General features: G+C 29.8%; 1 protein-coding gene across 9 annotated transcripts in view; it reads left to right on the top strand.

Moving 5' to 3' along the window:
* Positions 1-23,404, top strand: part of LOC143252256 (spectrin beta chain-like) — a 112,284-nt gene that overhangs the window by 50,807 nt on the left and 38,073 nt on the right. For all 9 annotated transcript variants that reach the window (XM_076504121.1, XM_076504116.1, XM_076504123.1 and 6 more), the window contains exons 13-31: positions 388-588; positions 812-928; positions 4,326-4,403; positions 6,329-6,493; positions 7,077-7,279; positions 8,850-8,946; positions 9,672-9,800; positions 10,672-10,722; positions 12,052-12,117; positions 12,887-13,162; positions 13,313-13,480; positions 13,850-14,022; positions 15,644-15,734; positions 15,978-16,124; positions 16,608-16,871; positions 17,699-17,829; positions 19,956-20,142; positions 21,372-21,572; positions 22,956-23,164. In XM_076504121.1, the coding sequence (XP_076360236.1) occupies positions 388-588; positions 812-928; positions 4,326-4,403; positions 6,329-6,493; positions 7,077-7,279; positions 8,850-8,946; positions 9,672-9,800; positions 10,672-10,722; positions 12,052-12,117; positions 12,887-13,162; positions 13,313-13,480; positions 13,850-14,022; positions 15,644-15,734; positions 15,978-16,124; positions 16,608-16,871; positions 17,699-17,829; positions 19,956-20,142; positions 21,372-21,572; positions 22,956-23,164 (2,954 nt within the window). The remainder of the gene's footprint in view (positions 1-387; positions 589-811; positions 929-4,325; positions 4,404-6,328; positions 6,494-7,076; positions 7,280-8,849; positions 8,947-9,671; positions 9,801-10,671; positions 10,723-12,051; positions 12,118-12,886; positions 13,163-13,312; positions 13,481-13,849; positions 14,023-15,643; positions 15,735-15,977; positions 16,125-16,607; positions 16,872-17,698; positions 17,830-19,955; positions 20,143-21,371; positions 21,573-22,955; positions 23,165-23,404) is intronic.

Genomic DNA, 23,404 nt, shown 5'->3' with positions numbered 1-23,404 from the left:
AGAAACACATGATGCCCTTTTTTGAACAAAATATAAGTTTTGTCATAGCCTCAAATAGTTTCTCTATATTTGATAAACATTCATGTGTTATTCATGAAATATTTGTAAATGATGTGAAGTGCAGATAAAATTTTGAAATGTGAACCACACAAGTAAGTGTTCTATAAATAATAGTTTTTAGTAGCACTAACAGCTATATTTTACAGTAGATAAACTGTTGATTTATATTTTAATTTATATTAATTTAGTATTACAAGTTTGGGTTCACTGAAAATGTAGTTGATCATAACTTGTACTGTAGAAGCCAGAATTTTCTCTTTCATTTAAACATTTAGCTTAGTGTAGTTAATTAATATGGTTGCTAAAAATTTACTTCTTTTATTATAGGCTTTAGGAGATGAGATATTTGTTCATGAACAGCAATTATGTGAAGTTATTCAGGTAGGAGAGGATCTCATTCAAGCAAATCATTTTGGTTCTGACAACATTAGAGAAAGAATTGATTCAGTTCAAAAAATGTGGCAGAACTTGAAGGACTTGCTGTTGGCACGTACCAAAAGGCTAGAGGAGGCAGTTGGGTATCATCAGGTGAGTTATTTCACATTTGTGTGTATGAACTTGAGTACTTTTTTGATGACATTTCTTTATCTTTCTGTGTTGTTTGTTATATGATAATGATCCTTACTGGTTACAGTATATTTTCAGAAGTTATATTCATCTGACAAAATAGTTGTGCACAATTTGTAACTTTGAGTTAATATTTACAGAAGCAAGTGAAATAAAGGCCTAAAATCTCTACTTTCTTTAAAAGTTCTTTGCAGATGCAGATGATATTGACACATGGATGCTGGATACGCTTCGGCTTGTTTCTAGTGAAGATATAGGAAGAGATGAAGCTAATGTTCAGTCGCTTCTGAAGAAACATAAGGTTATTATTGTTGCTGGATAGTTTATATCTAGTTAGTAAAGGTGTATTTTATTAGGGGAACAGGTGATTATCTTTCATAGTAATACATTTTTATTTAAGCTTGTTGTTACTGCTTTTTCAGAAAAACTCAAATTCAGTTTAAGTGCATTTTAAGATTGTTACATCTTCTTACTGTCATTTCTTTTGTGAAAAAGGGACATAGATTAATAATCACAACAAAAATACACAGTTAAATACAACAAATGTTAAATTAAAATTGATCAGTTTTGGATTTTAACATGTGTTGTCATTAAACAGTTTCTTTTCTCTGCATAGTTTTCAACTTCACAACTGTCATACCTCTGTTTTTCCTTCTATTTTTTCAAGGTTATTGTAAAAGTGTCATGAAAAAGTCTTGTTGTTTCAGAGTAAGAACATGGAAGTTATACAGTAACACAGATTTCTTCTTCCAAGTTTGGCCTTTTTATTAGAATGATGATCAACCTTCAGTCTGGTGCTGACCAGTATATTTAAGGCTGATGAGCTAGTTTAATAAAATGATTAAACAATTAATGAATGTTTCATCACCATGTTCTTGAGCAAAAATTAAGTGCACATGACCAATCTGAAAATATTTTGTATGAGAGACAGATGAATGGTGTTCTGCTTTACATTTGTTCTTACAGGTTAAAGCAAAGTTGTACTGCATGTTATTGTACATGTTAACAATATGTTTTGAAAAGAAAAACGAATAATGAATGTTTAGAAGTATTTAAGGAATAGAAATATATTTGATTAACATCATTACATTTTTTTGTTGTTTACTTAGTTCTGATTATGTTAAACTGTTTGGAATAAATGTGTTCAGTGGCTCAAATGTTACTTATATTTGTCAAAAAGCTTGAGAGAAAGCTAACATTAATAAAAAGTTATACTTAAATATAATTTTTAATACATATATATTGTACAGCAATACTTTACCTGAAGAGACTTCTGCCATAAAATGCAATACAACTTCAACATGCAAACATTGTTTCTATAAAACATGTAATGTGTGTTAACAAGCAGTTTTGTAGTATGAAATGTGGATTGTGGTTTTTGAATATGAACTGCATGACAGTACAGCAAGGTTTAAGGTGTACTATAGCAGTATCTGTTTAAAAAAAAATTGAGATTTGGAATGTCTTGATAGTGTGAAAGCAATGAAGGGATGACTTGGTGTGTTCAAAAGTTTAGCTTGCTGGAGTATGGATCTTGAGGGTTCATGGTTTGCAACCCATTACTGTATATTCTTATTCTGCACAAAGTGATTATCAAATCCCATTGTTCAATCAAGTTGGCAGTGTTTAGTTCAAATTTCCTTCTCTCTAGTTCAAGTTCTAAATTAGGGATCGTCATTGTTGAAAACTATTATGTATCTTTTCTAAACTATCTGAAACAAAAAATTTTATATTTTAGTTTTAAAGTTCACAAACTAGACTACAGTGATCATCAATAATTATATCGACTTTGAAGTGTTTTTAAGGCAAGTACCTACAGGTACATATGTGACAAGATTTTTTAATTACAATGTCAGAATGTTGTGTAATGTCGGTTAAACATTGTGTAGTAGGCTCGTTCTCCATTTTAATTAATGGACACAGTATTTATGAAACTAACAAGTTTGACGTCAGCTGTACATGTATGAGATTAAACAAAAAATATGAATAGGTTAACTTGAACTAAGCAAACATTTTTAAGGTGAAACAACTATCTGTCATTGTGCACAGATAGTTATGTTTAGTAAGACTGTTCACATAGGTCCATCCATTTCATATCTATGCAGTGCATTTAAAAATATGCAAAGAAAAAGGAACTTTCAATCTTTTAAAAAGGCACACTAAAAAATATTAGAGCAGTGGCTTCTGCCATTGAAACAATGCAAATTAATGGTGTAGTGTCAAATGTTCATTTGTTAGCAACATGCAATAGTGTACATCCACTTACTGAAGAAGATCTGAAAACTACAAGTACTAACCATTTTGGCAGAACTGAATATTTTCTAAACAAAAGGGGTTTCAGAAAAGACAGTAAAATGGGAGCTGAAGTTGAGTTATCTGGAGTTTTGTATTGGAACTGCTGTTGTCAAACAGTACTCGCAGAATAGCATTAATGTGCTGTAGGAGTTGTAGTAGTAGGATTGTTGCAAGCTAAACTTGGGCATGTGTAATGATTAATGTCTGATTCTCATTTCTCTACATTAGGTCATTTTTATATATGCAGATGACCTCACAAAAGTTACAGCTTATAGTGGTCTCATATCAGTAGTTAAACAAAGAATCATCTCTTTAATGGTATTAAGTGCTTTCATTTGGATCCCTTATAAGAGAAGATGACTGTGCAGTGTATAATGTTTAACCATCCTAGATGAGCATTACCCATGTTGCATTTGTATCACTACATTATACATGGTACCTTCCAAAGTGATAAGTTCCATTTCACAAAGCAAGAATTACTTGGGGATAGTCAAGTAAACACAATATTGGTTTTGTTTGTCTATCTTGGCCTCTGCAGTAGTCAACCTAAATTTTGAAGGATTTTGAAAAGTTATATCCATCTCCTACAAAACCTATAAGAGTTTATTAGAAGTAAAATTGCTCATGTTCTAAGAATACCCTTAGATGCCATACTGCTTTAATTTCTGTGTGCATTAGTTTTCTTAAAGAGTTTGTCAATTCTTATTAGTACAAGGTAATCAGAAGTATTCACTCCCTGGATCTTCTCAGGTGCACAATTAATAATATATCTTGTTATCATCAGTCCTTTGATAATTAAAGATGATGTAGAGAAGAGGGTAATAAAACCATCAACACTTGGAGCTGCAGACCTTTCTCCTCAATTCCAGCCTTTGCTGGTGCTTAAATTGCAGGAACAATTGTGAGTTGTAGATGCATCTTCAGATTGAGTTTCCAAGGTCCAACAGAATGCTGGTGCATGATGATTGGTGGGAGAACAATCTGGGTTTTATTTCAGAGTGGTCTTTTCCTAGACCAGTGGCTGTGTACAGAGCTAATAACACTGAACCTGCTTAACTAGAGCATGGCTTCCCTGCTATTTATTCAGTTAAACAAAGTTTTTATGAGACAAGGTAATCCATTATCCTGCTTCTCAATGGTTTTACCATATTCTTACTACCCCAAGACTACAGGAAGTGGGAAGGAAGCCTCACAATCTCTCCATAAGCCTGGAAACAACTAGGTCCAGTACTGTACTCTAGATATAGTAACATGTTTAATACATAGATTTATATTGTTTGTAATTTAATTATTTAATGTACTTGTAGATCATCTTAATCACTCTCTGAGATTGTGCTAACCCTTTTTGAATGGAACTTTGTAAATGCTTTTTAACTTTTATCACTATTGCTTTGGTTCCTCAGGATGTCACAGAAGATTTGAAGAATTTTACCAACACTGTTGATACTTTACATCAACAAGCTTCTAACTTGGGAGACCAGGTAAATGTTTCTTTCTAATGGTTTATTATTAAACCTTTTTTAAATCTGTAATTTAGTTTAAAACTGTATACTTTTATTACGTTCATACAGAATAAATACAAAGCACTAGCTTTTTTTTGTAATATGATTATTGAGCCCTAAAAATAGAAGTTAACATAGAAAACATTGATATCAAATTGTATTGGTTAAAACCAAGATTTTTTGCTTTATAGATGATTCAAAATTCACAAAAATATATTTGGGGAAAATATTTAGAGATACTTCCTGATTTTGCCTTTTCACATGGAAAATACTTAACCAAGTTGGATGGATCTTAGTAAAAACTTAGAAAATATTACCTAGTGTTGGCGTTAAAAATGATATTAGATTTACTTTATATCATTATTTTTTGTTGTGAAGTTTTAAAAAATTTAATGAGGTGCAGTGTTTAAAAAAAGATCAACATGGTCTGCACTAGTTTCAAAATATAATGAAAAATAATCCTATTTTGTCACTTTTGTACTAAGAAATACCTTACGTTGATATTTTGCCATTTTGCAACATTTATTTAAAGTAATTTACAAAGAAAAATGGAAAGGATGTTCAAATTTACATTTTTTTTCACAGTACTGAGGATATTTGTGTGTGAAGTACTAACCTTTTTTGTTTTTTAAAATTTTTTCTTCCTATAAAAATAATTTGCATTTGCCAAGAAATGCTGGATTTGTTGCTCATACGATTTTCTTATTTCTCTTTGGTTTTATTAGTACAGTGTCTCATTTGCACTTTTTTTATGATCTAACAAATGTGATCTGAAAAAAGCAACTAATGAATCTTTTGAAAGAACCTGCATGTGAAGGTTAAATACAATTGGATAGAGCAGGTTATCATTTTCTTCTGTATCAGTGAAGAGTACATAAGTGTAGAAATAATTTGTGATTTTGGGGGGAAGTAATTAGACATGGTTTCTGCAGAGAAGTTTAAAGAATTAGGAACAAACAAAAAATATGAAAATTTTAGTTTCTTTAAACATTCTGTTCATTTAAGCAAATCTTTTCATATAAAATTATTTTATTGAAAGCTAGACATTCTTCTATGCCATCAAATAAGCCTAGATAGGCTTGATATTCCATTTATTCAAATATAATTCTAGGTTTTATTTAATTGAATATTAAGTTTTTATCATATTCAAACAATACAAATAAGTAAAGAATTTTTGTTGAAGTGACACCTTTCTTTATAGTTTATAGCCTGAATGGTGATTAGAGATAAAACAATACATTAATACACACACACAGAAAATTGAACTTTTTGCTCATTAATAAAAAAAAAACACTTAATTCTAAGACGAGGAAGTACTTGTATGATTTTTCAAATATCTCTCCCTACAAGTACTTTGAAAATTTCTCTGTAAAAATTATAAAGCAGAACATTTTAAATAATTGTTTAGAACCAGTACTATTTAGTAAGTTTTATAATTTTCATACAATCTAATTTAAGTATTTCTACTGTGAACAGGAGAAAAAATATCTGATGTCAGGGCCCCCTCTCCCCTCCTCTTTCTGGAGAGTTAAAAGTATTTAATTTTTTATTACTATTGTGATTTTACATCCTCAAAGCTAGACTGACCAAAGGTTTTATAAACCATAGTGTTGCCATAATTGAAACTTTCATGTATGTCAGTCTTGTGTAGTATTCTACATATTAATGCCCAATGAACCCCTCTGTAGACATGTCCTGAAATATTATGAATGTTTGTTTTTTTAAATATCTTGCTGGAAAATGTATGTAATGTAGTAAGCAAACAAATATAACTTGTAGATGGTTTCTTGAAAATAAAATTACATAACTATGAATAAATTTAAACTATCATTATTGAAAAATCAACCAGTATTTTTTTTATCATCATTGAGCATATTAATTTATAATTATAATTAAATATGAAGGATCGTGAAGCTCCAGAAGTCCTGGATCGACTGGCCAGTATTGATCGTAGATATAAGGATCTTTTAGAGCTGGGACGACTTCACAAACAACGTCTCCTGGATGCTTTATCTCTTTATAAACTTTTCAATGAGGCTGATGGGGTAGAACAATGGATAGATGAGAAGGTAAGGTCTGAAGGATTATAATGAATTTGATAATTAGATGAGTGTTAGACTTTAACCAAACATATGATTGTTTTACATTAAATTAATTTATTCAACTATTTCTGTGGTACCTAATGAAGTTTTTTTCCTGGAAATTTTATTAATAAGTATCAGTTACGTAGTCCATTAAAATAAATACTTTAGTTTCACTTATCTAAGATTTTCTCATACTAACCTTATTTCATGATCTTTATCCCTAATTTATACCATTCTTAAGCTTGTAAATGTTTCATACTTTAGTTTTAAAGCAGATTTTAATTTATGTTGCATTACTTGTTATTTGAATTGTCTTGAAACAATTTAAGTGAGATGTGTAATACAAGAACTTTACTCTCACTGTTTCTGTACTATATGCCCAATGTAATACTATGGAAATATATATCTGAAAATTTAATATTTTCACTACAGTTTCCATTATCTCCTAAAGATAAAACTTGTAGGCCATACAAAATCACATTTACTTTGAAACATTTACAGGTGATAACTAATTTTTCTTATATTCATGTTGTTAGAGAAATAAAACTTAAATGAATAATTTTTATAGGAAAAGATGCTACACACCATGGTGATGAGTAAAGATATGGAGGATATTGAGGTCATGAAACATCGGTTTGAAGGTTTTGAACAAGAAATGAACTCAAATGCTTCAAGAGTGGCAGTGGTGAATCAGTTGGCTCGACAGCTTCTACAAGTTGAGCATCCTAATTCTGAAGAAATATTGTCTCGCCAGAACCATCTGAACCAGCGGTAGGTATCTGCTGAAATAAATTTTCAAAAACATGCAAATGTTCATAATTGAAGATTTTTATTTTCTGTGTGTATGTGTGTGCTCCAATGGGAAGAGTTTATAATTATATACACTTGTTCAGACAGATGAAACTGGTAGTCAGAAACTCGTGTTCATGTTGGAAGAACTGGTAATCAAGAACATGTGTTTGAGTTTGGAGGTTTAATAACCAGAAGAATCATTTTAGCAATATTTTTGCAATACTACTATTACAGTTTGTAACATGTATAAACAGTCGATCAAGTGCAACTAACCTGTGCGAGATAACTCCAAATTTTATTTTTTACTAGGCAGATATATTTTAATAACAAAACTTGATAAAGTGTCTTGTTAAATTTTTGTAATATAAATCTCTCATTTGTTGAGCAAAAATCTTAAATCCAGATTTTATTGTAGAAACATCAGACCTTCAAAAGTTAATCTCCCCTTCCAGTTATTTATAATTCAATATCTTTTTTCCCTTCTTAGAAGCAGTTTTAAACAATTATTGAGAAATGTGTTAATAGGCTTTATAAGTTAAACTTTTATTTTCTCACACCATTTTACTTGGTTATGAGCCTAGTTTGGAGAAGCATTTAAGATTTTTTTTAATGAGATGTTTTATGAAGACTATCTAGTTTTATTTGTATCCTTACTCAATTATTTTGGCAATTTATTAAACCTGTTGATCAAGGAGCATCCCTAGAAAATTGTTCTTTCAACATTTGTTGTTTTAACATGATTTAGCAAGATTTGAATGATGTTTGTTCTTGAAAATAGTATTTATATCTTCTGGAAACAATTTATTTTCAGTAACCTTTACCTAATATTTATGTTTATTCAAGGTAATTTAAGTAAAAATATATTTCATGGCTTACACAACCTATTTTGGAACCACACAAGTCAGTGAGTAGTGGAGTTTGTAGACTGTTGTGCTGTATGATTACTTAAGTATTAAAACAAAAGTGTGAGGTCAGTTTGGTACTGTCCTTTTTCAGTTTATCTTTGAGTTTTAGATTATGAATACTTCTTTTATGCACTCAAACATGTCATCAGTTCCTTGGAAAATAATGTATAAGTAACGATTTAAACCTTGGTAGTTGAAGTGTAAAGTGGACAAAATTTATACAAATAAAATCCATTAACACTCCTGATACAAAGATATCAATGTGGCCATTATGGTAACATTTTCTACTTATTGCAATTTTGTAGGGGATAAATGAATTATGACTTTCATGCAGTATTACAAAATAGTTAAAATAAATTGTATAATTTAAATCATGACTGATATGAAATATTGGTATGTAGTGTTTTTTGCATTGTTAATCAAAAAATTAAATCTTAAATATATTTTTATAACAATGTGCATTTTTGAAAACCATCTGTTTCCATGTAGAGCATTCTAATTCAAAGCCTTTCTAATTAGAAGCATGTATATATTAACATACTGTTGAAATTTATCATTGTTGATTTTCACCTTTCCTTTCATACATAATATTGTTTTAAAGTGTGAAGGTTTATCATTGTTAAACTTTACCTCTCCTGTTGTAGATGGGCAGTGTTGCGTGAACTAGCTGATCAAAAACGTGAAGAAATAAACTTTGCACATGGCGCACAAACCTTCCACATTGAATGCAGAGAAACAATTGTAAGTATGATAAAATCTTTCACAACAAAATGTACACAATTAGTGGTTTAGTACTTGTGGTCTGTCTTACATAATGGGATGAGAATCTTGGTTTATATTTGTAAAAGAATTGAGAATGGCTAATTGAACATAAATCAAGGTCTTTCTTTATCAAACCTTAATAAAAAAAACAAATTACAGCAATCACGTTATTTATAAAAACAATCCTTCACTTTGCCTTTTATTAAATGCAGATATTAAATTTATGAAAGGCAGAGATTGAATAATGAGATCACACGTTTAAAAAATTGTATAAAGAACTAACTCAAACAACTTATTTCCAGTGAGCCTGTGTTATGAAAAAAAGAGTATTTTACACAGTTGTATCTTTCTTTCAATTTAGAAGTTACATTAAATAAGACATGGATTCTATAAGAAGAGATTATGAACTCGTTAATACATTTAATTCTTTATTATATTTCCTAATGTTAGAGAAGGATTTGTAGCTCTAGACCTTCATATACAGAAATAATTACAATCCTCTTTACTAGATCAAACTTTCAGGGGCCACCAGAATATCTTTGGATCATACATTGCCTGGTAAAAACTCTCAAAAATGGCATATTATGATATCAGTAATTTAGACTAGGTGTTTTGATTAGTATCATACATACCTTGTTAAAATTGGCAAAGCTAGTAACTTCCAGTTCAATTTGTTATTAATACTAATTTTTTTCATGCCACAGACATGGATTGAAGAGAAAACAAAAATACTGCAGGCCACTGAAGATTTGGGCAATGATTTGATGGGCATTATGACTTTACAAAGAAGACTAAGTGGAATGGAAAGAGATCTAGCTGCTATACAAGCTAAGGTGAGACTGGTTAAAGTGAGGGATGCTTTTATTCTTTACTTGTCTGTTGGCTCGTGCTAAGACGTACGTTTGGCAAAAAGTGCAGCCTGTGCAATTAGTTATCAAAATATATATTAATTTCACCCTTTTGCTGGTGATTCTTTCCACGATTGTATCTCCCAATAGTTTGCATAATAACATTCAACATATAATTAAATAACTTTATTATTAATGTATAACTTGTACTACAGAATTATTAATTAGAGAAGGATCAAAGGGCAATAAGAAAAAATTTAAGTATAAAGAGATGTAAATCATTACAAGCTTTAAGCTGTTTAAGATAAAAAAGAAAAAAACTGTAATATCCTGTAACAGTTTGCAGTTCTAGAAAGAAGAAAAATACTTCAGATATATTTTTCTTTTTTTTCCTAGTAGTAAGAAGGTTGTTCAGATTGACTGAACACCTGTGGAACTAGGTTAGAGAAAATAACAGACTAAATATAAAGTTTTGCTAAAACAAAGGTTTAATATTGTGGACGATTTTGAGATTATGCAAATGAAATTTGAAAATTTTCTGATAAAGAAAAGTATTTTTAATATCATGCGAAAAATTGCTTTGTACTTGGAGCAGTCAACACTGACTGAATATATCCACAAATAAATTTCTAGAAAAAATACTTGGTCAAAAAAAATTTTTTTGCAAAATGCTTATAATGTTTGAAAGTTTGCCAAATTTTGCAAAGACGTAATTAGTAGATTTAAAGTTTTATTATGTATCATAAAAATGGCAAAATGCCTTTCATCTGAATTTTATAGTTTGAGGCATTATGAACTTAGTGTAAACAGAATATTACATTATTAACATTACATTAATGATCTTTCTTTTCTATAGCTTGATTCTTTAGAGCAAGAAGCAGAGAAAATACAAGATGAACAACCAGAGGTATTTATTTTTATTGGTTTGTCATTTGTTGCTGTTTTTAAACATTAGTGAAAAAAGGTTGAAAGTGTTCAGTAGTGTGAGAACTAAACGTTTATGTCTATATCTGTTTCTAGAATTCTTGATATAATAAACAATATCTTGAAAATCATAAACACCTGTTTTTTAAATGCTTGCCCAAATCTTTTTGAAACCCTAATTTTTTTCACTACAATTATAATATATAAATATATCCAAAAGGTTATTGTTTACTTTAGATTTTGTGGTTTTCGTTTTCTTCCTTACTACTTTATATTTTATGGATTTCTTGTTGTTCCTTGAGGAATAAAATTTGTAACTAAGTGAATCATATATATATATAATTAATCTCATACTGTCCTCTTTGGTTTAAATTTATCAGTTTTTTTCTGAATAGTGAATTTCATTGAGTTCTTTTGTGCACACAGATATTGCCATTAGTTATCACAAGATTCAGAAGTATATTCCAAATTTATATTTGTGAAATAAAGGTTGTTTCATACAGTTTTAGAAATTCTTATGAACAATAAAGAAAATGAAGTTTAAATATGTTCAAGATGATACACAGTGGTTATTATTATTCCTTGTTTTTTCTTTCTAAATAAGTTATGAAAACTCTTTTGAAATTTCTTTAATGAAGTTGAAAATCATTACCTTAGATCATCTTGTACAGAAATGGTGCTGAAGGTTATGCATAGTTAGCCCTCAAGTAATTTTGTGCAAAGTTTAAACAAACTCAGTTGACTGCATTTCTCACTGACAGCGTAAGAACTGAACAGTATTTTTGTGTGTAAAGGTTATGCAAATACAAGTTGCAGACTGTGAAATGGACAAAAGTATTTGTTCATCATATGAATATCACCATGTACTTTGCTTTGTCCAAGTCGGATGGATTTCAGTATTTCACAGAAATATCTTTAGTGCAAAACCTTTAATATCTCATCTCATTTACATACAACATCTTTCTAATGTTGAATAAAGCTTACCACACTCTTGAAGATACACTTCTTAAATTTGGAATTCTGGTAACATAATGTTCCCAGAAAGAAATTGATCCATTTGACTGTTCTCTGCACATTCAATTAAACCTTTTTTCAGAATTATGGTGTTGTACTTAAAATCAGTGCTGTTTTAGTTCTAGAGGTGTGATATAGGAAGCTATGATATCACTACCATGTTCACTGTTTTAAAGATTAGTTAGTTTATTATTATTTACAAGTGTGATTTCATGTTGTGCATTGTACTGTTTTCTAGTTAAGACTGATTAATCTTTTGTACATGTACTTTAAAATGAATTTAATTTACATTTTTCAGGAAGCTGAAGCAATACGTGTAAGAATTACAGAGATAAAAAGTGTGTGGGAGCAACTGACCCAACTGGTAGGGATTATTTTAAATATATATTTTATTGTTACTATATCTTGCATTTAAAATATTAAAATAATTTTGTAAAATGTTAACTTTGTAGTTATTTTTATACAAGTCAAATATTTAATTTAAGCCTTTTTTTTTTTTATTTGAAGTTCTGCATTTATAGTGTATGAACAAGAGAAATCATGCATTATTTAGTTAGGTAAATTATGCCACAAAATGAGTTGTCTTTATACCTAATATGTGGGGTAAATAAAAACTTGAAATAGATATAAGCATACAACCAAGTATATAAAGATTACTAAAAGCAAATGAGCTGAGCCCTTGTTCAACTCATGATATTCCTCAGATGTCTATTTTATTGTCATTTACCTTCAGGGATGTGTTTTAACTACACATTATGTTGCTTTAATTTAATTTTTCATGTCTACAGGAATTAAAAATATATCAAGTGATAACTCTTGTCCCAAATGTGACAAATGAAAGCCATCTGTGCACTTACAATCAGAAAAGCAATTTTGTATAGAATACTGCATATTAAAAGTGTGTATTGATTTCTGTGTAGATCATTTTTATGTTACACTGTTTATCCAGACTTTCATTTTATAAAATACATAAAAAGACAATCACAATTGTACTGAATTCTTTCACTACCTGCTCTATTTTCTGTTTGCACACACACACTGATTCTTATTTGATTAGAAATAAAAAAAAAATTATGCACAAATATTTGTTTATAATTCTGATTTGTAGTTCTTTTTTGTGACTTTCTGTGAAGCTCAAAGACCGTGATGCCAAGCTAGAGGAAGCAGGTGACCTTCATCGCTTCTTGCGTGATCTTGATCACTTCCAGACTTGGTTGACCAAAACTCAGACAGATGTAGCATCTGAAGATATACCTTCTAGTCTAGCTGAGGCAGAAACTCTTCTTAATCAGCACCAACAAATCAAAGAAGAAATTGATAACTACACAGATGATTTCAATCAGATGATGAAATATGGAGAACAGGTCACAGAAGACCAGACTGACCCACAGTACATGTTTCTTCGTGAGGTGAGAGACATTTAAGAAACGAACAAATTAGAGTTTTTTGTCATCCCAGACTTAGACGCTAAGTTAAGTACTAAAATTTTACTCTTTAAAACCTTGCCTAATTTCAGAATTCTCTGTAGTAAGCTAAATTGCAACTTTCTTCTGCTTAAGCGTTTACGAGCTCTTCAGGATGGTTGGACAGAGCTGCTGCAGATGTGGGAGAACAGGCTTCAGCTTTTGTCTCAAAACCTGAACTTACAGATGTTCCTACGAGATGCAAAACAAGCAGAAGTACTGCTCAACCAACAGGAACATTATCTTTCTAAAGATGAGACTCCTGTAAGCACATTTGTGTTTTTGAAAATGTTCGTCATAAGTAATTGATCTTGATAATGTCTTCTGAACATTAAAGTAATTGCTTGCAATGAATCATGTCATTTTTGTGTACTCTCATTTGAAACAGTTATATATATTATCAGTGTAGTATTGTTAATATATCAGAGTTTGCTATGAAATATGAAATGTCAGGACTGTTCAGATTGTTTTTGATATGTAAAGAAAGTTTTGCCTGTATTATACAATTAACTGTGAGTAAAATCTGTGTCTTTCAAATTGCTGTTGGACCTTGTTTAGTTTACGTACTTTAAATATATTTTGTATTAAAGATTATAAAAGAATGTGAAAGTGTGTTATACATAATAATTACAGGCTAACCTTGAACAAGCAGAAAACTTCATTAAGCGTCATGAGGGCTTCCTTACCACCATGGAAGCCAATGATGAGAAAATCAATGCAGTTGTCCAGTTTGCAGAAAGACTGTGTGATGAAGGCCATTTTGAAGCTGACAAAATTTATAAGAAGGCAGAAAATATTAATGACAGGTGGGATATAGCTTAAAATTACTTATGTTGAACCTTAGTAACAAAATGTTTATTGGCTGTCTTAACTACGTATTTATCCTCTGAATTGCATTTGTAATATTTTTGGTCAGTTACATTGAACTCTTAACTTCAAGAGCCTAAGAACAAATTAGAAATATTTTATACTTATTAGTGTTAGAAGAATGCCTGTTTTTAAAACAGTCTTTCATTAAAAGTGAACTGAATCCCATTTGCATTCTTAAACAGCCAATTAACACACAGAATAATTTGGTTTAAGACTGTCTTATACTGTGGGGAATTGTGTAAAGAGTAAAAAAAAAAAAAAAAAGATAACTGATGAAAGAAAATGACTAGATTGGATATTTTCATGTAATAAATCTTAACACAAATACCTCTGTATTTCTTTTTAATTACTCTACCAGATGTATGACAAATGTGGACTGTAGAAATATTACTAATTATTTGAATGTATTTGATACTTTTGTATTAATTGGCTTAAGTCTGGATTATACATGTGACTGACTTTTCCTGTGACTGACTGTTTTAGGATTTAGAACAGGGGTTCCCAACCGGTGGGTCGCGTAGCCTTGTTAGAAGTAGCTTGGGATAACATTAATTTTATTTCATCAATTACATTTTCATGTCGCGAGTGCCAAAAGGTTGGGAACCCCTGATTTAGAATAACATCTCTTAAATACTCCTAACCATAACTTCATTAGGCAGTGTTCTAACAGATTAATAGTAAACCTTTATCATAAATCATTTAATAGTTTGCAATTGAAATCACACCCCTGTAAAATATAACTTCTTTACATATTTTATACATATCGAATATTAACATAAACTAATAAAATATTTTAATACATGCTGACGTGTTTTCTAAATATTCAGTAAGGGTTTTTTTTTGTATTTGATAAAGTCTAGGATAATTTGAAGTAAGAAGAAAAGATGTATGCATTTGGATTAAGTGTGGAAGGAAATGTGCAGTGAATTGAGTAACAGGAATAATTAAACATTTATTTTACTTCATGCACTCACCTAGAGGTTATTTTCATTCCAAAAAGTATTTGAATCTCTGCAACTTCAATCTACTCAAAAAGTCAAACCCTGTGATTTTTTTGCACACTAATTTCTGTTTAACTTGCATGAGGCAACAAAGACATTTTAGTTACCTGAGAAGTGAAATTTGCAGTAAACATTGCCCAATCAAATTTAAGGCACATGCAATTCTTTCTGGCTGAGAAAAGTATCCACACTTTTAATTAAAGGAGATGTATTTGCTCTCACATTTTATTTCATTTTGCTTGTAATTTGTTCTTTTAGGGTTCAAGAATCATGGGTTTAAAATAAATAGAAATAATTAAAAACAATTTATATTTTAAAAAATAATGAACCTAAAATTTTATTTCATTTCATTTACTAAAACTTGTAATTGTATAAGCAATTTCCAAATTTTAAATATATCCTAGACGTTTTATTTTTTCCTGAATGGATCTAGAAGGTTGTGAAACTTTTTTTTCTGGAACTTAGGAACATCTAGAGAAACAAGTATCTTTTCATGTTAAAACTTTTTTCATAATGATAAAATGTATTTTTATACTTTCTTTTTATCTATCCACAGACGTAATGCTAATCATCAACAAGCTGTTAATCAGATGGATAAACTCAAAGATCAATTAGAATTGCATCAGTTCTTACAAGACTGTGATGAGGTGTGTATATATTAAATCAGAGTTATATTACGTTTTATTATATTTATACATGTATCATGTACTACTTTGATTTCATGCTTTTTGACAATTTTGAGCAGAACTTGTACTGTAACACACGTACATGTGTGCAGTTGGATAACTCAGTGTATTGCAATCCTGTTGAAGTATTGTAACCCCAATAGAATTAATATTGTGTTGTCTGTGTAGTCTATGTTGTCTGTGAATTTACATATTTTTTTTTAGCTGTCCAACTGGATGCAAGAAAAGTACATCATTGCTCAAGATGAAACTTATCGAAGTGCAAAGACAGTTCACAGTAAATGGACTCGGCATCAAGCTTTTGAAGCTGAAGTTGCATCTAACAAGCCTCAGCTTGAGAAGTTAGAAGAGGTAATACACATGAAATTTATAATTAATTTTTGTACATTTATTCTACGTGCTAAAGTATTTTAGCATCCAATGCTAGGATTCAAGTGTATCTAATTATTCCAGAAACCTACCACTCAACTAAAAATATAAGAAACAAGTTCTGTAAGTATTTTAATTTGTTGAGTAAGCATTTCCTTAAAATAAGTTTTAATTTCATGTTAGTTGATTTTGTTGAAGTTTCAAGTGGTACTCAGTAAACAAATTCATTTTCATCAGTTATTCTGTAAACACATTCAAGTTTGATTTATATAATCAGAACTAAAAACAAATTGTGAGTCATTAGAAATATTGGATAACTAGGCCTGAATATGTTTTACTCTTGTTTAAAATAATTTGTGAACTTTAAACAGTATTAATTGGTAGTTGTAAAAACTAGAAGTCTAAAGATTTTTAAACCCAATTTGAGTTGTTGTATATTGTTTTATATTTTGTGGCACTCTTTAGGCTGGTCAAGCACTTATTGCAGAGAAACCAGAAATGAAAGATGTCATTGAACCACGGATTGAGGAGTTAGCTCAGCAGTTTGAAGCCTTGGAGAAAACAACGAAGGAAAAAGGAGACAAACTTTTTGATGCCAATCGACAAGTGCTTTATGAACAGACCTGTGATGATATAGATAGCTGGGTAACTGACCTCGAAAACCAAGTTTTGACTGCTGAGACAGGACAAGATCTCACCAGTGTTAACATCATTCTACAGAAACAACAGGTTAAAGCAAAATCTTGTTATAGTGATTTAAAAAAAAAGATGTTTCTATTGTTTAAAAATTGTTTTTAATTTTTAAGAGTAAGTTGTGAACTATAAGTTAGCTGAATTATTTTGTATATTCACAAAATAAAACTGAATTTAATAATCATTTCCTCTTAACTAAGAAAGGTTAACTCAGAGTTATTGTTGCAGTGTGGTTTTTTATTGCTAGGTTCATTTAAATCATCTAGTGTAAATAATTCAGTGTCCAGTCTATGTAATAATAATAAATTCCTCTGTTTCCTCTTAACATTTTTACACTAATACTGCCATTAGGATTTTATAGGCCTTCATTATAAGTGATGTTAACTGATATGGAACAAACCAACTTTCTTGTACAAAGCGACTGTGATAGCTAACACTGTCTGATTTGCCCTTTATCTCTATTTTGAAATCACTTTACTATCTCCTCAAAATCACACTCTAACTAACCTTGTAGTGTGTGTGTGTCTATAATATACTTTGACACATACTAAAAATTGTGATGTCCTTAGAACATTCTAATAACTGTTGTAAGCTTACCTTATAAAACATTTTGATCCCAAAATTATAATTAAAACATGCAGTTCTCTTTAGCAAACATTTAAATTACATGAATTATTATAATAAATATGGATAGCATTATTTTAAGATTGGTTGGCAGTGAGAATTTATTATTGTGCTGTAGAAAAGGAACCTGTTCTTAAACTTTCAGTCTAAATATTAATAACAAACAATAGCCATAGCCAAGGATAAAAAAAAATAATCTTTTTTTTTTGTCTTAGTAGCTTATTTTTATTTCATTACAGATGGTTGAAACTCAAATGGCTATAAAAGCCAAACAAGTATTGGAACTTGGGAACCAAGCTGAGTATTTACAGAAGATGGATCCGGATAAAGGTGATGACGTCCAAATAAAGAAGACTTATGTACAAGACAGGTAAATATTGTAACTGATAAAGAAGACTTGTGTACAAGACAGGTAAATATTGTAACTGATGAAGAAGACTTGTGTACAAGACAGGTAAATACTGTAACTAATTAGCCATTAAAACCATGGCAAATTATCTCACTCTCTTCAATTTTTAAATATATTTGAGATGAATACAAGATTTTACAGTATAACTACTTTGCTTTTAATACATTCTCAGTTGCATGGCTTTGTAGTGTAATTTCTTGTTTTCCAGTGGGTAAGTTTATATCCATTGTACTGTGAATGTTATTAAGCATACACTGGAGGACAAAAAAGTCACTCCATAAAAATTCCTGTTTATTTAATTTGAGAGTTAACTGTCAATAATATAAAATGAAACTGGTATTGACAATAACTGAATGGGGTTTCATTTTAGGACTTTTGATCAGTTTGCTAACATATGCTATGTGCTAGAATTTTGAACTTGGTAGAATGTATTTCCAAATGTATATTTAAAAAGAAAATCTGAAAAGTGTGCTTCTGTACTTTTGTGTACTAAATGATTTTCAGGTATCATTTGTGGTATGGTTGGTTCTTTAATAGGTTTTGGCAAATCTGAGTTACATTAAGAAAAGTTAAAATTTTGATATTTTCTAATTATGACTGAGCTTTATGTTGCTGTACATAAAGACGACAGAAAATTTTGAAGAAACCAAATTTGTTGATTTAGTTAACTAATGTTTAGTTGTACTACAATAAATTTACCTTGGTTATTTCTTTCAATTAAGATCTTAGTATGACTCTTTTGTGTACATTGTGAGGACTTATCTACTTTACAAATGATATTTAAAATTGAAGAAGCAAAAACAATACAGTTGAATTTCATTCTCAGTTAATTGCAGACTAAGCCTTTCTCAGGAAGATAGAACTACAAGGGCAAACTTTTAAATAATTTGAGTATATTTTCTAGCCAAAACGTAAAAATTTTTTGAACAGGGCTGAACTTTTAATTTTTATTCTTATTCTCTAGCAGTTATATTTCTGTCATTTGTCTAGGCTTCATATATAACACAGCTGAATGTTAATTTACTGATGTAAATACTATTTCACTTAAGAGTCAAAATTGTTTAATGAGACATTATTTCATCACTTAATGATTTGTATACTAACTGAGCATATGCCTGCTAGATAAACGTTAATGAATTATAACAAATTTGAATTAATGGGTAGCTTTTTAACTCTCGTGGAGGTAGAGAACATTGGATTATGTAACTTGTGTTTTTCAGATTAGCAATTCTGAATTTTAAAGCTTTTATAAAATTTAAAACAAAAATGAAAGTTTTTTACAGTGTAGTTTAGTCACTCACATTTTAAATTTTTTTCTTTACTCTTTTATGAGCATTTGAATGAAAAAACTAGTAGTAGTTTATTAATTTCTTTTTCTATTTTCACTTGTGTGACTTAATTTATGAAGATCTTTTCCTTTTTCAACTTATTATATTTCCCTTTATTTTTGAAAAAAATTGTCCTCTTAACCCTAATTGTTTTGCCTTGTTTTGAGTAATGAGGTTTCTTTTTGTAATTACAAAGAAATTTTCTATTTAAACCATAAATTAGTTTTCTGAGGTTTTATTGGTTATCAATTATATTTGTAATTTTGATTTCATCTAGTTATTTTGGATTCTGTAATCCATCTTTTGACTCATTTTCATTGTTTTAGGGATCATTTTTATTACTTGTCTAAGTCTCTGCAGTAAAATTCATTCCTGCTCTTGCGTAATATTTTCATCACCGACTTCGTCACCTGTGTCTAACCACAACAACTTTTAATACTGTTTTATTGCATATTTCAGCATCTGTATTTTTATAGGAATTTCTTTAAAATTGCACTTGTAAAAGTAAAACATAGCTAAAATAATGTGTATTACTTTTAAGTACCTTATTCAAAACTCAGTGCTAAGCTTAAAGTCTTATAATACCAAAATTCAGGGTTAAATTTCTATAATTGGCATAGCAGTAAGCACAAAAACTTATCGTAACTACAGAGTAAAGCATGCGCTTTTTTTATATATTTTAAAAGTAAATTGTTTTTTTCCATATACATGTTTTAATGATTTACTATTGAATGTTGTCTACTATATTTTGTTTTATAGGTTTGAACGACTCCAGTCCCCACTGATAAAAAGAAAATCACAGTTATTGAAAAAGAAGGAAGCGTACCAGTTCCGTCGGGATGTAGAAGATGAGAAGATGTGGATACAAGAAAAGATCCCATTGGCTTCATCAGTTGACTATGGAAATAGTCTCTTCAGTGTGCAAATGCTAAAGAAAAAATGTCAGGTGAGATAACATTATATTTTGTACCCCTGTATGTTTCAATGAGATAAAAAGTCATTTAATTTATAGCATGAAATAATTAGTGTTATGTGATGTGCTATAATTTGTAGCAGTTTCTTTTGCATGCTCTTATAGCATAAGGTACTAAGTTGGCAGTTAAAGTGTTTGAATTCTTTTTTTTTTTTGGGGGGGGGGGTGCCATCTTTACCTTTTTTGTTCTCCATGCAGTTTTTTTATCTTTAACGTTTCTTACATTTTAAAAACATTGCATATGTTTTGTAGGAATATAGTTTCTGGATATATGTGTGTGTGTGTGTGTGTGTGTGTGTGTATATGCATAAAAGCAAAACACATGTTTATTAGCACATGTGCCATACTTTAAATCTCTTGCTGTTCTATCCATGACTTGTAAATCAATAGCTTACTGTTAATTCTTAAAAGGGTGGTAGCCCTGAAACATTACGTATAATAATACATTTTTTATTATCAATATATAACTGAACTGTTTTTACGCTTGGAATGAAACAATGGTCAGCTTTTAGAATGTTGACTTTTAGGTACCAAAGCTTTACTGAATATTGTTAATTTGCTTACATAGCTATTTTTGAACTGTGACTTAGAAGTTAACTGAAGATTTCAGATATCCACAATGCCCTTTGAATGTCATTTTATTACTTATTTTATTCCAAGTTTATACCGTTTTTTCATCTATTAAGATTTCTTTGTATTTTTAACTTACTGATGGATTATTGTTAACCAGCACATTATAGTATATGTGGTATGTCTGTCTTGGGTTATATCTTGTTAAAGTTTTGAAACAAATTGTTTGTCATAATGTATGCTTATCCATCTATCTATGTGCTGAAAGAAAATACAGCTCAGGAAATAAATCCAAATTGATTATACAAGTCCACTATATGACTAGAAAGCTGTTTTCAAATAGGTTGCTATGGTTTTATATTTGTCTGTTTTTTGGTGTTTTTTTCTCTTGAATGTTATTTCTTTATCGGTCACTACACTTGACTAAAGTTGTCCAATTTGATAATATATCTAAATTTTTCGTCTAGTTTTATTGTATCATATGAAAATGAACTTGAGTATAAGGTAGTCATTATTTGTGAACTGTACACCTGTTAAATGTTCATTAAAAAATGACTGGTTGGAGAAAAATTGCAAACTGTGTAGAAAAGTTTATTGTTGCCATATTCATCCTTTTCATACTTATATTCCAGTCACTTCGTACAGAAATAGACAATCATGAACCAAGAATCTTGAATGTTTGTGGAAATGGACAGAAACTGATTGAGGAAGGACATGAAGATTCTGAAGAGTTTGAACGTCTTATTGAAGAACTGCTTGACTTGTGGAAACAGTTGATAGATGCCATGGATATTCGTAAAACTAAACTGGAAGAATCAGAGAAAGCTCACCAAGTATATGCATAAGCTATTCTTTTCTGTATTAATAAATATGGTCCACTGTAATATTAAGTCTAATTTCTTTATTTTACTACCTATGCAGTTTTCTACTTATTTATTGTAATATTGTATTGGTTTGTTTTTACGTGAAATACAAGGATACATCACTTTGAAAGCTTAAGTTGCTTTTGGTTCATTTAGTAAGAATGATAGGTGTATAGTTGAATTTTAGACTGTTTTCAAGCCTGACAAAACTGTTAAACAAAGAACTTAATCTGTTTGTGAAATGTGTCCTTTTGTGGACCAGCAGACGACAAGTTTTTAAGATTTTATATAAGAAAAGAAACAGCACATTTAAATACTTTCCATAAGATATAAATTGTAATTTTTTTATGTCCAGTTGTTTAATATATTTCTTTGAAACTTTATACGAATTTAGATTCTTGTGGTTTCTAAAGAACATAATGTTGGTCTTTAAGTGGTTAAGACAGGCTGCATTTTGTGCTGTTTTTAAATGTTATTGAAATATAAATGTGAATAAATTAATAAACTTAACTATTTTTAGCCTCCAGGTATTACCTCTTTGGCTTCATATCTGAGCTATAAAACTTAACTGTTCTTCACCTTAAAGTTATGGATCTCATGTAATATGTTTCCGTATAAACATAATCTGAGCTGCTTTCATATTTTATTTAAAGACGTTTCGTTAATATATATATATATATATTATTATTATTCCATTGGGTTAATACTACCATTGAATATATTCTGATGCACATCTATGAAAATTAATTCATTTTCTATGATTGTTAACAGTTTTTGATATTAATTGTAAAAATACTACATAGGAAACAAGCATGGAAAGTGAAACTTTACATATTTATATGATGAAAATGAATCCTTGATTTTCATTAGCAAATATAAGAGTACCAGAGTTAAGTTTTGATACGTATAGATGAAATTATAATAGTGCTAAGAGTACACTTTTTATACGTACAAATTAAACTTTACCCTCAAGACAACTACGCCAATGTGTAATTCAATTAATTACTCTCAGAATTGTAAGCATCTTCGAATGTACAATTTCATAAATAAATACAACTTCATTATTGTCTGTCTGAAAGTCTAAAGCTTTGTTTTAACTAATAACAAAATATTCTTTTGCAGAATTATGTAAATCTTTGTTTATGATTATCAAAACATACCTAGAGCCTGTTTAAAGGAATCTTAAAAATTGGGCAAATAGTTTCATTCCCTTTCTTAGTGTTATCATAAGACAATATTTAAGCATTTACACATAAAAGTGAGCTTATTCTTAAGGATAATGAATATCTGATAACTGGTTTTATGTTCTCTTGATGTTATTCCTAGCAGATGATGTCTTTATATTTTTCTCAGTATTACTTTGATGCTTCCGAGGCAGAGGTGTGGATGAGTGAACAGGAGTTGTATATGATGGTAGATGACCGTGGTAAAGATGAAATCAGTGCTCAGAACCTTATGAAAAAACATGAAACCTTGGAGAGTGCTGTAGAGGATTATGCAGATACAGTTAAGCAGCTAGGAGACACTGCTAAGCAGCTAATTACTGATAGTCATCCATATAGGTAATAAAGTAATAAGTCTTTAAACAAAAATTAAATAGGAAAAAAGATGGATGTGTTGGAACATTGTATATAATATTTTACTTTTAAGAAATTTTTATACTTAACGATACTTGGATATCAAATTTTTTAGAGTGAGATAAAACTGAATATTACTGTGCAAGCTTGAACTTTGCTCTAGGAACTTGAAACTTGGCCATGTAGTACAGAGGAAAACAGTGGATGCTTCATGATTAACAGGTT

This window comes from Tachypleus tridentatus, chromosome 6 (assembly GCF_004210375.1).
Source record: "Tachypleus tridentatus isolate NWPU-2018 chromosome 6, ASM421037v1, whole genome shotgun sequence".
Classification (NCBI taxonomy): domain Eukaryota; kingdom Metazoa; phylum Arthropoda; class Merostomata; order Xiphosura; family Limulidae; genus Tachypleus; species Tachypleus tridentatus.
The sequence above is the reverse complement of the archived record's forward strand: the minus strand, read 5'-3'. Positions and strand labels throughout refer to the sequence as shown.